The sequence below is a fragment of the Gobio gobio genome (genome assembly GCF_949357685.1).
Source record: "Gobio gobio genome assembly, chromosome: 9".
NCBI lineage: Eukaryota > Metazoa > Chordata > Actinopteri > Cypriniformes > Gobionidae > Gobio > Gobio gobio.
In genome coordinates this window covers 49537474-49553309 of record NC_137115.1, presented here as the reverse complement: position 1 = coordinate 49553309, position 15836 = coordinate 49537474, and the positions used below count along the sequence as shown (strand labels likewise).

The window sequence follows — 15836 nt, the reverse complement described above, 5'->3', positions numbered from 1 at the left end:
GAATCTTTATTGTGCAAGTGAGATGAATAAATGCTCACATTTGGTCTAGAACTACAATTTATATACAACGACTCTGCACTACTCTCAACATGGGGGCAGGAGAGCTGTCATTCAAATAAATGAAAAAGTAACTCAGATATTTTGTTGTAAATTTGAAAAGTAATACGTTACTTTACTAGTTACTTGAAAAAGTAATCTGATTACGTAACTCAAGTTACTTGTAATGCGTTACCCCCAACACTGCTCATTTGTTCCTGCGCAGTAATTCATTAATGACGGAACAGTATTCTAAAGTGTTACCAAGTTGAGTTCGATTCATCTGGTGTAAAGTAAACTTGATATATATATATATTTTTTTAATCAGATGTTTGACTTTTATTTGTTTTTAGGCCTAGCCTTTGTTCAACATTCTTTAATAGAAACATTAAGCATTTTGTTAGAATAATGATGCAGCATAAATATTTTCGTTTAAAATAAGGGGTGTATTATGAAGGCCTATTGGCTTGCTCCATTTGTCAGTTGCGTCTTAAATTACATTAATGTCACGCGTTGTGTTTCTCACGTGTTAGTCAGAGGGAAAAGCTCCTGTGCCCCACGACCTGACCTCTTATCATGACGGGACACCAGGACATCATCCTCCGTTCATGCATTTCTCTCTCTCACTCCCCTCTTAAAGACGCTTTAGCATTTGCTTTTGCCTGGAAAACATCTGAATCATTTTAACCAACTCCAGCTGTCGCCCTGGTGTGGGTGTGTGAGAAAGTGCATGGTCGTCTGTGAATGAGAGGAGACTCGAGCGAGGGTGACGTTTAGATTTACCTAAAAAAAAAAAAAAAGTTAGGATATTTTTGCGTCTGTTTTTTGTCGGTATGAACGCAGATGCGTGCGTCTCATACTGCGATATGACCTCCATGGATTCATATTATTCCCCATCATCAGGGCAAGGGAGAGTCCAGCAGGCCAATCCTTACAGGACGTTCCAGCCGAGCGACTCCAAATACAGTCCCACCTTTCTGCCCGCCAAAGGTCAACCTTACGGGGACAAGCCGCGGAGTCCGTTCCACCCGGAGTGCCCGTCCCTGGACGAAAGCTCGGCCGAGAGCGCGTACAGCAAGTACCATCTTTTTATGCAGAGACCCACATGCAAAACTCCCCCTGAAGACAGCAAACTAGAGGACGGCGCGCTCATCTCCTGCTATGGTGAGTGGCATCGTGTAGATTTATTTGATCAGGAGCCTATATCTCCAGAAATTACAGGCAATTAATATGCTTACATTTCCACCTTATGTTTAGGATGATCATTGTATTTTGATAGTTGTTCTGTATCAGAACATCTCCAGGTTAAAGGTAAAGGCCTTTAAGGAGTGGCTTTATAAGATTATATTTGTTCTCACATTTGTTCTAGTTCATATGCACTTCTCACCTCGATAAAAAAGACGGTAACACACTTTATTTTAAGGTGACGTAGTTAGGCCTACACGTTACAACATGTAGGCCTACTTACTATTGTAATAACAACAAATAACGCATAATTACAGGTAACTAACCCTTACTGCAACTCTATAGTAAGTAAATGTTAATTAATATTACTTATTTGAGTAAGTATGTAACTACGTCGCCTTAAAATAAAGTGTCCCAAAATTACGTGTTGCCTACACGCTTTAGGCTATATTTTTAAGTTAAATCAAAGTCACAACTTAAGTTTTTTTTTGCCACTTTTTTTTTAATTAAATGTTTGATAAAGAAAGTTTAAATGATTATAATGTTTGACCTAGTTGTTTAGTCAGAATGACTTGCTTAAAAGATCATAGCCTAAACGAAAAGTAGGCTTTATTACGCAGCCGTCTAATAGCTAATCGTAAAATTAAGATTTTTGTAAATAATAATAAATAATGGTTACACTTCATTTTAAGGTGTCATTGTTACAGTGTAATTATATATTTAAGTACTGAGTAATATTAATGAACAACATACTATAGGGTTAAAGTTTGGTTGAGAGCATGCAATTATGCATAATTTACTGTTGTAAGTAGCCTACATAATAAGGACACTGTAAAATAAAGTGTTACCTAAATAATTATCAATAATAATTCGCATGACGCAATAATTTGCATTCATGAAATCGAATACAAGCTTTTTATTGGGCTCACAATGTTGTGTGCTGTGTTTTAGGATTAAAGAATTATGACCTTTCTGTTTAATGCAATGAACTGCAAACGAGGAAGCGTAAATTCACTAAATAAATGTAATTAGGCCTGGTTCATTTATTCATTCGTACCTCAGACGGAGTGATTTATCGCACCATTACAGATCGCTCAAGCACTTTCTGAAGGCTGTTGCCTATTCAAATCTACACTCATTCTCGCCTGTTTGCTGTTTGTCAGATCTAACATTTTTACGTTGACCACGCGGACGTTGCCGAAATTTTTTTTTTTTTCTTACTCATACAAATATATAAACAATTCGTCTGGTGGTCTAATAAATAATCAAAGCAGAAGTCATGGACAGACCTACAGATGTTGCGATATGCACACAATGAATAAAAAGATTATCATTGTCTTCTGACGTACAAACAGTGGCATGAAAATCCATCTTTGTGGTTGTAAATCAGGCAAGGGCTATTTACGATGTGTTGACCGCAGGCCAGTGAAAATAGACACCGACAGTATCTTCAATGTGGCTTGGCGTCAGAAAATCATATTCGTTCAGTTAAACTTGATATTGTAACAATTTCGATGTTTTTTTTTTTTTTTTTACTATTTCTGAACTGACTGTTTATGACGACAAACTAAGACGAAGTAGTGCAAAAGAAAAAAAAAGTTTAGTTAAATACACAAATAAACAATTAGCATAATGAAAGGCTGTATCTTTACCCGTTGTCCAAACGAGGTTACATTTGGTCACATTTTACAAATGCCTTGTGATTATTATGTAAAAAAAAAAGAGCTCTTGGATAACAATAAGATGTGATTTTTATGTAAAAAGAATTATACTGTGATTTAGTCTATCGAAAATATTCTCAACACGTAAAGCAAGTCATTGGGAAATTAGCATGCATCCAGATTATTATTAGAAATGCTTCTACTTAAAAAAAAGGTCTATACATCCAAGCTTTAACTGCTCCTTGATTAAACATAATATACAATAAAGTGTGTGTGTGTGTGTGTGTGTGTGTATATATATCTTATTGTTTTTCAAGAGCTCTCTTTTTCCATAATAATCCCATTTGAAAATAAAATAATATGTTGAACACAATTATCGCGTTAAACTAAAAAAAAAAAAAAAAAACGTTTTTTTTTTAAATTAATGCTATCAATCAGGTGATATTTTGGGCTATTCCCAGGTGAAAAAGACATAATATTAAATGTATTAAAAATGCATTATAGTAGGCCTATATTTGTATTGGACTTAAAACATACTAAAGTACATTTTTAATACATTTAATAGTACATCTTTTTCAGCTGGGTTCGTAAATGAAAATTATTTTGTAAAAAGGTCATGGCAGTCCAACTGGACATACAATACCAATGTTAATATTTGGAGAAAATAGTTTGTCAAATTGTCAGTGTAAGCAGGCATGAAGATATTTGATAATCACTAATGATCCCTTTAATGGACATATTATGAGGCACAGACACAGACAGTGCTTCACTTTAGAGCGTTTTTCCTGTCTGCGGTTTGAGGAGAGTGAACACTGTGTGGTTCCCACACCACGATCGGTGCTGTAGATGTCAAGATCTAGCCTCAAGGACAGCCTGACTGACCAGTCGGAGAACATTGGGAAGCCGAAAATGGCTTTTCATCCTCTATTCAACACAGAGATATGAAGATATGTGCTCTGACTCAACACTTTTATCAAGTGTGGGTTGTAAACTTGTCATGCAATTAGATCCAAAATAGAAGAGCTCTTCCAGCCAATCAGAACCCAGGAAAACTACAGAGTGAGTAACAAAGTTGGTTTGTCACGGGTGTGAACTGTTAACAATAAGAGCGCAACTTTTTTAGAACATTTCTAATTGAACCTTGCACATGACTTGAGTATATAGTTATTTAAACTCGCCAGTTTTTAATGCCAAAAGAAAGTTATACCAGGGTTAATCCTCAACTAATGCTGTAATCTGTAAATTTGGATACATTATTGGAAATATTAACGGAGTACCACAGCAAAGCATAAACCTCTCCAGAAACCTGAGTAATTCATGACTTGCAGCAGTAGGGAGTATAGGGCATTATTCTCCCAGAGATATCATTCATGCCTTTATGCTCAGCACGATCAGTACCACTGGGAGGCCTAAAATGACTGGTTTACATAACCTTTCCTTACAAAATGACATGTGCATATAAAGCAGCATTCAACAATTTATGGGATATTAAATCGGCTATTAAGTGTCTAGCGAGACGGTCTCTGTAGAGCTTGAAGGTTTTACACATATGATTAATTCTGCACATTGTTTCATGGTTGTGTGACATCATGGACAAGATATTTCAATTCAATTAAGCTTTGTGTGAGGGAAATGGAATAAAGTTCCTTGTCCTTGCCACCAAATGCCGGCGTAATGTATCCTGATATTCAAGCAGAAGGAACTGGATGAAACATTCTGAATGATATCAATCAACAATTTTAATTTTGTGACTTAAAGGCACAATATGTAAGATTTTTGGATTAAAATATTTAAAAACCACTAGAACAGTGTTAAATATTTTGTTGACTTGTTTACTTACATTATCCCAGATGCTTACAAGAATGTTTAAATCCAGAGAAATAAGCAATTTTAACCAGGAGATGGACCGTGCGTTGCAGTGTGTAACAAGTGTCTCATAGTAGCTACCACAGAGTAACGTTATAACATTATTTTCAACACACTCAAATGTATCTAATATGATAAAACAGTGCTGTGTTCCCCCCATAAACATCACCCGTAGGTGTCTGAAGAGCATTTTTGATTCCTAATGTCGGCCGTCGCCATCTTGGCAGTGTGTCACCGTTCGTTACTCCCAGATAACTGAAAATGGGCAAAGAGGTGGGACGTGGGTGGAGCTGAAGTGCCTGGTTGCTGAAACCACGCCCACCTAGCTCGACCATAGTGGCCATCCACCTGTCACTCAAGTGGCCACGCCCTTAATTATGCAGAACTTTAAGGCTTAATATAATTTAAACGGATGAGTTATAAAAAAATTCACCGTTGTCACAGTTGTCATGAAGGGCAAAATTATCTAGCCTGGTCTTACCAGACTCTTGTAAATTTCATTTGCACAGAGAGTCTGGCCATTCTCCATTGACAAGCGTTCACTTCCTTGAAGGCGGGTACTCTGTTGAAGTTTAAAACTATTGGATCTGCCCAGAGCCACTCTAGATCTGCCATAACCAATCGCTAATGTTTGGTCGTGACGTATGTCATGCACCGTTCGCCTTTATTTCTCACATGGAAGTCCGTAAAAATAAATGTGCAGCCACCTCAGTGATAAAACCTAAAACTTCGGATTGTGATTTATTCACGGTGGAGGGGAGAGTTTTGTGATCGGGAACGCGCTGCTCACATGGTCCGTAACATGATTGAATACTGTAAATAAAATATAATATGCTTGGTATGATAAGAATAAATGCTGCCGTAAATAACGGCCCAATTCAAATGTTTACGTGCTCTTCTTCTTTTTATTTTTTGAGCGGTGATGAAATATATTGCTCTTGAAAATACTTGCCAGCATTTAAAGAAATACAAGTCTAGAAATGCATCCAAATTACAGCGAAGCGCAACCGTACAGTGCTCTGCAGTGTCAAAAAGGAAATAAACAGTGAATTTTGAAGTGATATATTCTTGAAAACTCAGAGATGTGGATTCGGACTGCAATTAAATCTCCACACGACCTTAGTGTTTGTCTAAAAACAGGAGGTAATTCGGCCTGGGATTTTTACGTGGGTGGTGGGAGACGGACGGCAATAAAATCACTGACTAGCCCCTGATTGTTCAAAGATTGTTCTTGCTCCGGCTTTAACTTCTGGATATTCGGCAGCGGTGCCACAACGGAATGAATGGCTTCGCTCGCATCTTTCTCCGCAACCATTACTGAACTACAACTCTAACTAGCGCATGACATCAACGTCATTGCTCTCAGCCACTCACTCTGTTCGCTGATTGGACCAGTAAAAATTTGTTCGGAGAAAACCTAAGAATATACCGCAGTCCCAGACGGAGTTCTGAAGGAAAATGAAAATTGAGCAGAAGTACGTAGGTATGCGGAGCCAGGCTAAAAATTAGCTGTATATAGACCAAAAACACGTTTTGTCCTGTAAAAGCTGTAAGGTTGGGCATTTTAACATGGACGAGATACAGATTTGACTCCATTCTGGAGCCTGTCTCTAGCGGCCAGTTGATGAATTGCAGTTCAAGTCACTTCCGTGATGGCTTCAAGAGAGACTGCTTGCCGCTTGGTTCACCCACATATGCTTGACCGGAAGAAGCGGCGACTGTGGCATAAGCTCTTGTGTCGTGCTCGTCTCTCATTAGCAATCGCCCCAGCGACCTCGTGCTACTCCCACAGCACTCGGCCATGCTCTGCTTCATACTACAGTAACGTTAATAATCTCATCAATGAACATGATTTCTGCCCTAGTCCCGTTTGATTCTTTTCCACCGGCTGTGAGGTGAAGACGACATCTCCCATGAACAGACTGTCCTCCAAAAAGAATTGACTCTGTAGGTCGTTTTTCAAGCACCTTATTACGACCTTTATTAAAGCTACACTGTGTAACTTTTTTAGTTTATTCTTAGCTAAAAACACTTCGTTCTTTCAAAAATATATGTGCTCATTCATTAATGTATATTTACTTCTTTTAAGTAATAAAGTATTCTCGTAAGTTTATAATATGCCATTGAAAATACATACGGGTGAGGGGTTTGAATGCGGGTCGCCATGTTGCCCCTCCATCTTGAAAGTACATTAGCCAACGAGGGACATAACCGTAAATTCAAGCTTCGCCTTTCGCGTTTCAACACTCGATGGCACCGTGTCGAATGTGGACGAGGTCGAACTGGAAGCCATGTTAATCTTGGACTAAATCGGCACTGTAGGAGTTAAAACAAAATCGGAATTGAGAGGAACAGAAACTAAAATTCTCTGGATGGTCATATACCTTTTCACCACTAGATGGGGGAAAATGTCACACAGTGTAGCTTTAAAGTCATGCGCCCTCTAGCTGGCGTAAAAATAATGACAGTGCCGTGTTACGTCTGTCGTATGACTGTGGTTACCAATCAAAATGCGTGGTCATTTACAGTTTTTCTCAGTCGCTTTGGTACATTTCTCAGATCAGAATTGAAATTCTCAAAGCTACCTGTTCAATCTTCACATCATTGTGTCACTTGTGCGCATCCAAAAAGCAGTTTCTCATTTCTTTGAACAAGTTGCAAATGCTTGCGTACATCCATGCAAATGATTATGTACAATTCTCTGCTGTTTCCTACATTATCAGTTGCTTATGTCATGTTGATCAAAATGTATTACATTGGGTCTCTGTTGAATAGTCTTACCCCCCACAACATTTAGGCCTTAGTTCATAGCATAAGTCTTTACATGCAAAATGGTTGAACAAGTTGTCATAAAATGTCAAGCATATTTCTATACATTTCCATTAGACGTTCACATTTCTACTTTTATTTTTCTGTTTTTTTCTCTCTTTGTGCTATGCAGTGCTGTCTTTTCCTTTCTGTATTGCAATGACATGGTCTATCAACAAATTACAGTACAAACAGTAAAAGCGTAAATGTTAATCTTGTCCAGTCTATTGCATTCAAACTCCCACATACACTAAGGTGTAACCTACAATTTACAATAATTGTCATCAAAATTTTAGCCATATTTACATCAGAACATCCCTCCAGTGTACAGTTATATGACTAAGCAATTTGACTTGTCTTATTCATACACAATGACACAAGGACTTGTCATTCTGATGGCACTGACACTGACATGTTCATTGACACAGATATTTACTTTTGAGAGATGAACTAAGGATTTTGAGCAAGAGACTCGCTTTTGCAGGTAATCCATGGTGTTTTGCTATTTGTACGAATTGTTTTGAGAAATGGACTTACTGTTTTGCTAATGTCGAGGATGATTCGAGAAATGTACCAAAGCGACTGAGAAAAACTGTAAATGCAATGTGTGGACTTTTTACCACCATTTGTCATATTTCCATTTAGCAAAAATCTTTTTTCAAACCATCTTTTATTAACAATTACACCCCCCCCCCCCTAAACCTACCCAGTGATTTATAGTGCATATACACTTTATGAGCACATGCGCTCCCTTAGATCGAACCCACGATTGCATGATCACATGATCACATGATGTTGTGTTTTGCAACGTTCTATCAATTGAGCTACGCAAAACCTGAAATATGACGCAAATAAAAGGAAACAAAGCATTAAAATGAAAGTGTCCTGTTGTCGATAGGGGCACAACTTTAGTAAACGCTCCTATGGCAGGGTTTTTCCTGGGTCAAAAATGGTCTTCGGTGGTGGCTGACAGACATGGTCATCCACACATACACAGTAAAAAGTACCCTACCCACGTGATCTGCGATCGCAATACTGACAATAAATTTAAAATAAATTCAAAGAAACAGTTTGTAATTTTTGCTTATCTTATTTCGATACCTTGATTTTTGTTTCTTTTGTTCCTCATTTTTACACTATTTACAAATAATTGTTTTGGTATATAACCATATCAATATTAAAAAATAGTATTAAAAAAATAACAAATAGCCTAATTTTCTGCCATATACAATTTCTTAAAATTATCAGCTAGCTAATAACTTTGTTCTGGTTTCACCTCACCTCACTCCAGTCTAAACTAAATTATTTTAGGCTATCTATTTACTACACATTGTAAACAGAAATAAGCTGAAAGACTGTGGATAATTCAAACTAATTCTTACTATCCACTCTTGCTAAATTGGGTGAGCACACTTGTGTTCTCATTTCAGATGTTCTGAGTAAATTATTAAACTGATTTGTGAGTTCAGTGTTGGACAGATCAGTTGTTCTAACCAGTCGTTAAAATGATTCGGTTCAAAGGAGTCAGGTCGCGAATCGGACACCAGCAGACGCTTTGTGTGTGAATCCCGTCTGTTAGAACATCGCGAAAGATTTGTCAACACACAGAAAACACTTCATAACTGGATAGGATTTGTTTCCCGTTTATTGAAAGTATGGTTTATGTCAGCTGGTCGGTGAAGAGTTAGCGTTTTTTGAGCGCAATTCACATCCAGCGGTAGTTCAAGGAAAAAAATGTCCGAATCCACCACGTGCAACATGGATTCGGTCTTCCGACCTTTTGATTAACGTGATATGTGATATATTAGAATGCTAAAACGGTGCTTATTTTGAAGACCGAGAGCGTGCACGCGGGGTAGGGCTCTCCGCTCGTTCTCTCTGCGTCCGCGCGGGGTAACGTTAGGGCTCTCCGCTCGTTCTCTCTGTCATCAGTTAACATGCGCCGATCACAAGCGCAGTAGATCTACATCACTCATAAATCACAATAACTGATCAAATAAGGCTTTGGCGGGGCAAAAATGTGTTTTGGCGGCCGCCAAAAAATTTTCAATGTAGGAAAAACCCTGTATGGGTCGTATTTAATGAATTAAAATTAAAGTGTCCTGTTGTCGATAGGGGCGCAACTTTAGTAAACGCTCCTATGGGTCGTTTTTCAGGGAAGTGTCAAACGACCTATATAGGTGTATTGGTTGGAGGACATTGGTTGCCCATGAATCCGCGCTCAATCTCGGCGTCATCAAGCTACGCCTTTGTTTTGAATAGGCGACCTCTAGCGGTGAAAAACTACATAGTGTGGCTTTAAAATTCAGCAATCTTACTGATTTGATTGCACTGACACTATTGGATGAGAACTCATTCCATAATTGATGACCTTTACACAGTTATTGAACCAAACTGAATCAACACTGAACTGAATAATGACAGTTCACTATTGTCTTTCTGAATTCTGTTCGCATCATTGAATCCTTGTTTTCACGTTTTTCACTGTAAAGCTGCTTTGTAACAATCCGTATTGTATGAAGTGCTATATAAATAGAAGTCTCTTGGCTTGACTATCCCTAAGCTAACATGACGTTACATTCTTAACTGGTGTTTGTTTCCCATCCAAACCTTTTAAATCATACACCATAAGAAATCCTCTACAACATTCTTCAACGGACAAACGCGAAGCTAATGTAACTTTTTCCATTGAAAAAAAACCCCGAAACAATAATATATTGTATACATATACAAATTCAGCCATGCGTAAAATACTCTATTATTCAATGCAATGCATCCTCTTCATGAGCTATTTTAAAATATAGTGAGCATATGGGAGTGAAATCTTGGGAGACAGAAAACTGGCTCAGTTCTGCAGTATATGGATGTCATGTGTGAGGTCATTTATCAGGAGCTCAGATTTAACGGAAACACTGTCCTGGTTTCCCACAGAACCCACATTCCTGTGCGGCTTTCAGGCATTGATCTTCTGACAGACACATCTGGAAGTTTTGCTTCTGCACAGATACCTGTATCTTCAACGTACAGTCGTGTAAACTGCCAATTGGAGGCCAAATACTAGAACTTAAAGCATTTCACTATAAAATAAAGGATCTTTATTGGCATCTATAGTTTCATAAAGAACCTTTAGCATCCATGGAACCGTTCCATTGCACAAAACGCTCTTTACAGTGGAGAAATGTTCTTTAGATGTTCTTCTCATTAAGGAAAAAGGTTCTTTTAAGAACGGTTCACTGAAAGGTTCATTGGGGAATCCTCTTCCATGGCATTGCTACAAAATGAATTTAAAGGCATTATTCATTATTAAATGTCACCGAATAACACGTTTTTTGTTGATTTACAGCGTGTCTTATCTGGAGCTGACCCTAACCATCACATTCTATAAAAGCTAACGGGTGCCCTGCTGCTTTACAGCTAGTTAAATTACACTTTGATGTTTTTCTCCTTGTTTCTTGCAGTGATTAAATAGCCGCTCCTAGTAAGCATCTGACCTCTGCTAATTCAAAGACACAGCCGACTCCTTCAGGATGGAGTCAGTGTTCTCAGGGGAGTGACTGCTTCAAACATGGACTCCAATTATACATTTTGCCTTGGTGTGAATTGATTTTCAAAAGAGGTATTACTGTTAACACACCGGTTTTCAGAAAGGAAAATACTGGGATATGTTTCTAGGCTGGAGGGCTTTTGCAATGCCAACATCAGTACTGAAGGAGTCCTGTAAAAGATGTGATTTTTACACGATTAGATTTGTTTCCAGAGGGGGAATTTGCTATGCCCTCAGGATGAACAAGGTTCTTTAAAAATTAAATGTTCTTTATTGGCGTATTTGGTTCCATGAAGAACTTTTTGGATGGCTTATTTTGATTTTTAAAATGTTCTTCACTATAAACACCCTTTTGTAACCTTCATTTTTAAGTGTGTACGCTCTTAAAAATAAAGGTTCTTACTTGCATTGAAGAACCATGGGACCTTTCCATTGCACAAAAGGTTCTTGATGGAAATTATCAATATATTATTTACGCTAAGGGAAAAAATTGTTATTTTAAGAACTGTTGAATGAAAGGTTCTTTGGGGAACACAACATTTTAGAAAGCTATTGCATTTTTTATGAAATCCCCCTTTTGGAACCTATATTTTGAGTGTAGTTAAGATATGAGCATGTTTGGGAGTAGTTATTCCTGTAGCTCAAATAGCAGAGCATGGTGCCAACAAAGCCATGCAATATCATGAGTTTGAATTCCAGGGAATGCATGAACTTGATGAATTGTATATCTTAAAGGGGTACTTAACAGCTGGCAAAATGGGAGAAAAAAAATGTGTCTGCCTATACAGTAGAAAGGCGAAAAATTGGAATCTGCGCTACCCGACTAGTGAAAACAGAGACTGGTGTTGTCTTCCCTTTTGCCAACTAGTTCGGAAAACTTCAACACCCATAATGCACTGGGCATGTTGCCTTCCAAGGCCACTCCCTCCTGTCTGCTATTGATACGTTTATGCTTATCCCCGTGGGCAGCGATACAAAAATGAGAAAACTACAGATTATACTTTCATGAAAGCTCTGGCAAATAAACGTGAATTTCTCTTGTCCAGGTAACACTGAGAACGAGTAAACATTGTTAATTTACATATACACCAATCAGACATATCCTAATATTGTGTTGGTCCCCCTTTTGCTGCCAAAACAGCCCTGACCCGTCGAGGCATGGACTCCACTAGACCCCTGAAGGTGCTGTGGTATCTGGCACCAAGATGTTAGCAGCAGATCCTTTAAGTCCTGTAAGTTGTGAGGTGGGGCCTCCATGGATCGGACTTGTTTGTTCAGCACATCCCACAGATGCTCGATTGGATTGAGATCTGGGGAATTTGGAGGCCAAGTCAACACCTCAAACTCGTTGTGCTCCTCAAACCATTCATGAAACATTTTTGCTTTGTGGCGGCACTTTATCTGCTGAAAGAGCCACAGCCACCAGGGAATACCGTTTCCATGAAAGGGTGTACATGGTCTGCAACAGTGCTTAGGTATGTGGTACGTGTCAAAGTAACATCCACATGGTTGGCAGGACCCAAGGTTTCCCAGCAGAACATTGCCCAAAGCATCACACTGCCTCCGCTTTCTTGCCTTCTTCCCATAGTAGTGCATCCCATAGTGCATCCTGGTGCCATGGGTTCCCCAAGCGATGCACACGCAACCGGCCATCCACGTGATATAAAAGAAAACATGATTAATTAGACCAGGCCACCTTCTTCCATTGCTCCGTGGTCCAGTTCTGGTGCTCACGTGCCACTGTTGGAGCTTTCGGTGGTGGACAGGGGTCAGCATGGGCACCCTGACTGGTCTGCGGCTATGCCGCCCCATACACAACAAACCGATGCACTGTGTATTCTGACACCTTTCTATCAGAACCAGCATTAACTTCTTAAACAATTTGTCTGTTTTATTGGACCACACGGACCAGCCTTCACTCCCCTTGTGCATCAATATAATTTACTATATTATTGCATTATTATTATATATATACCCTTGGCCGCCCATGACCCTGTCGGCGGTTCACCACTGTTCCTTCCTTGGAGCACTTTTGATAGATACTGACCCCTGCACACGCACCCGGCCATCCACGTGATGTAGAAGAACACGTGATCATCAGACCAGGCCACCTTCTTCCATTGCTCCGTGGTCCAGTTCTGGGGCCAGTTGCATAAACTAAGCCATTATGTTAAGACAGTGTCTTAAGATCTAGTATGAGCCACTAGCAGTAAGGCAAGTGGCATTCAGTCTTACTTTTCGTATCAAATTAGGCCAGTCTATGTTTTTATGTAACTGATTAAAAAAAATTATGAACAGTCTTAAATAATTTTTTTTTATGTCTAACTTGTAAGACTAGTCTTAACGGTTTATGCAACCGGCCCCTGATGCTCACGTGCCACTGTTGGTGCTTTCGGCGGTGGACAGGGGTCAGCATGGGCACCCTGACTGGTCTGCGGCTATGCCGCCCCATAAGCAACAAACTGAGATGCTCTGTGTATTCTGACGCCTTTCTATCAGAACCAGCATTAACTTCTTGAGCAGTTTGAGCTCCAGTAGCTCGTCTGTTTGATCAGACAACACGGGCCAGCCTTCGCTCCCCACGTGCATCAATGAGCTTTGGCCGCCCATGACCCTGTGGCCGGTTCTCCATTGTTCCTTCCTTGGAGCACTTTTGATAGATACTGACCACTGCAGACCGGGAACACCCCACAAGAGCTGCAGTTTTAGAGATGCTCTGACCCAGTCGTCTAGCCATCACAATTTGGCCCTTTTCGAACTCGCTCAAATCCTTACGCTTGTCCATTTTTCCTGCTTCTAACACATCAACTTTGAGGACAAAATGTTCACTTGCTGCCCAATATATCCCACCCACTAACAGGTGCAGTGATGAAGAGATAGTCAGTGTTATTCACTTCACCTGTCATAATGTTATGCCTGATCGGTGTACCACAGACATTGTAACAATACAAAGTAAGTTGAAAATCGTTGAAGTTACACTTTAAATGCATTGAATAAAAGCATCTGCTAAATGCATAAATGTAAAGTGGATCTAGGTGTGTTGCCCATGCAGGTTGAATCTTCATAGGAGGTGATCATGAACTTTAGTGAGCCCTTGAGCAAGATATTTCATCCCAGGCTACTACAAGGGGACTGTCTCTGACTAAATGTGCTGCAAGTCACTGTGAGTAAAGGCATCTGGTAAATGACGAGTAAATATTGTGCAAGTCAAGAGGTGGGGCATTGCGTCAAAAAGTGCTGTTAAATATCAAGTTTAAAGGGCACAAGGTTTAAACAAGGTTTCTAACAGCACTTTCTTTTTCTGTGTCTGACGAAATGTATATCTCCATACCATTGGTTAGATTCTGCGTTCTATATGGCAAGCAGAAAAAACACTGCATTGCTAAAATCCCCAAACACTTGGACAGTGATCAAACCCAGACTATTGCTGTCAATGCGAAAATTGCAGCCAAAACCAAGGAGCTTTGGCTCTAAAATGCAAAACATGCAATGGCACGGTTTAAAAAATGTGGTGGTGCCGCAGATTCAGCATAACATGGCCTACAAAGCAAGCAGGGTGGGACTGAAAGTGCTCACCACAGCAATGATGATTATTTCTCCGCCAAACACAGAGGAACTGTGTTATCGCAAAATATTATTGCATTATAGTCTGATTCTCGAAACAGAGAATGGAATAAACAAACCATTTATATAGTTACTGTGTGAAAATTATAAGTAGTTACACAAATGATGACTACCCCTTTTAGTTGTGTTGCATGTACACCACAATCAACAATTTAGCCTGTAATAAAGTTTTAAGTTAGAGTGTCTGGTTAACAAGCGGTCAACAGTGAGTGAAGAGCATGAGATCAATATAAAACAATATATGAAGAAAGCACAAGGTAAATATCACTTATGAACAGAATATTTGATCCCACTTGTACTTATTTTGTTCATAATGTATTGCAAACCCCGTCTGAGATGGGATACATGTAAGGTTTGAAGGTGTTTAAGATGGGAAAAGTTATAGATGCAATTACATAAATTAATTACATGCAGATATTTTTTTAATGCATGTACAATTTAAAAAATATGTATAGACACTAAGTGCATTTAAGATGTTTATTGGAATATAAATGATAAAATGTCCTTCCATTTGGATGCATATTTGTCAGTCATACAAAAATGAAAGTGTTTTAAATACATATATTTATCATATTAAATCCAATTTGTTTCAATCATTTCAATCAATACATTTTAATTAACGGAATATTGCTTGTCCAGCGAACTATATCGTAACAATCTTCATGCTTTTTAACTGAATAAATGTAATCATTTTCACAGGGCTGATTTATGCTGGGAAAGAAATGCATTTTGCACGATTATGCAGTTAATTCTTTACATAAAAATCAGACAAATGTATGACTGACTAATATGCAATAAATTAAGTTCAGTTTTTGTTGCTATTTTAAGACTGTATAATCCAAATAGATGGAACTTTTATATGCAATTCAAATACATAAATCTCACACGTGTGTGTGTGTGTGTGTGTGTGTGTGTGCGTGTGTGTGTGTGTGTGTGTATATATATATATATATTTTTTATTTTTTTTTCTTCTTTTTTTTTTTTTTTTGAATCTCAACATATATTAAACATTTGACTTATGAATGACATCCAAGACAAAATACATCAAAATACTGCAAAATACATCAAGAGATAAATGAACAAACAACACTAATTTGGTTGATTGGCTCAAA

The 15836-nt window shown here is 38.6% G+C and overlaps 1 protein-coding gene across 1 annotated transcript in view; it reads left to right on the top strand.

Moving 5' to 3' along the window:
• The first annotated feature begins 604 nt into the window (after nt 1-604).
• alx4b (ALX homeobox 4b) overlaps nt 605-15836 on the top strand; it is a 32462-nt gene continuing 17230 nt past the window's right edge. Inside the window, exon 1 of the mRNA XM_079825024.1 lies at nt 605-1200. Within this exon, the coding sequence (XP_079681150.1) occupies nt 870-1200 (331 nt within the window). The 5' untranslated portion in view covers nt 605-869. The remainder of the gene's footprint in view (nt 1201-15836) is intronic.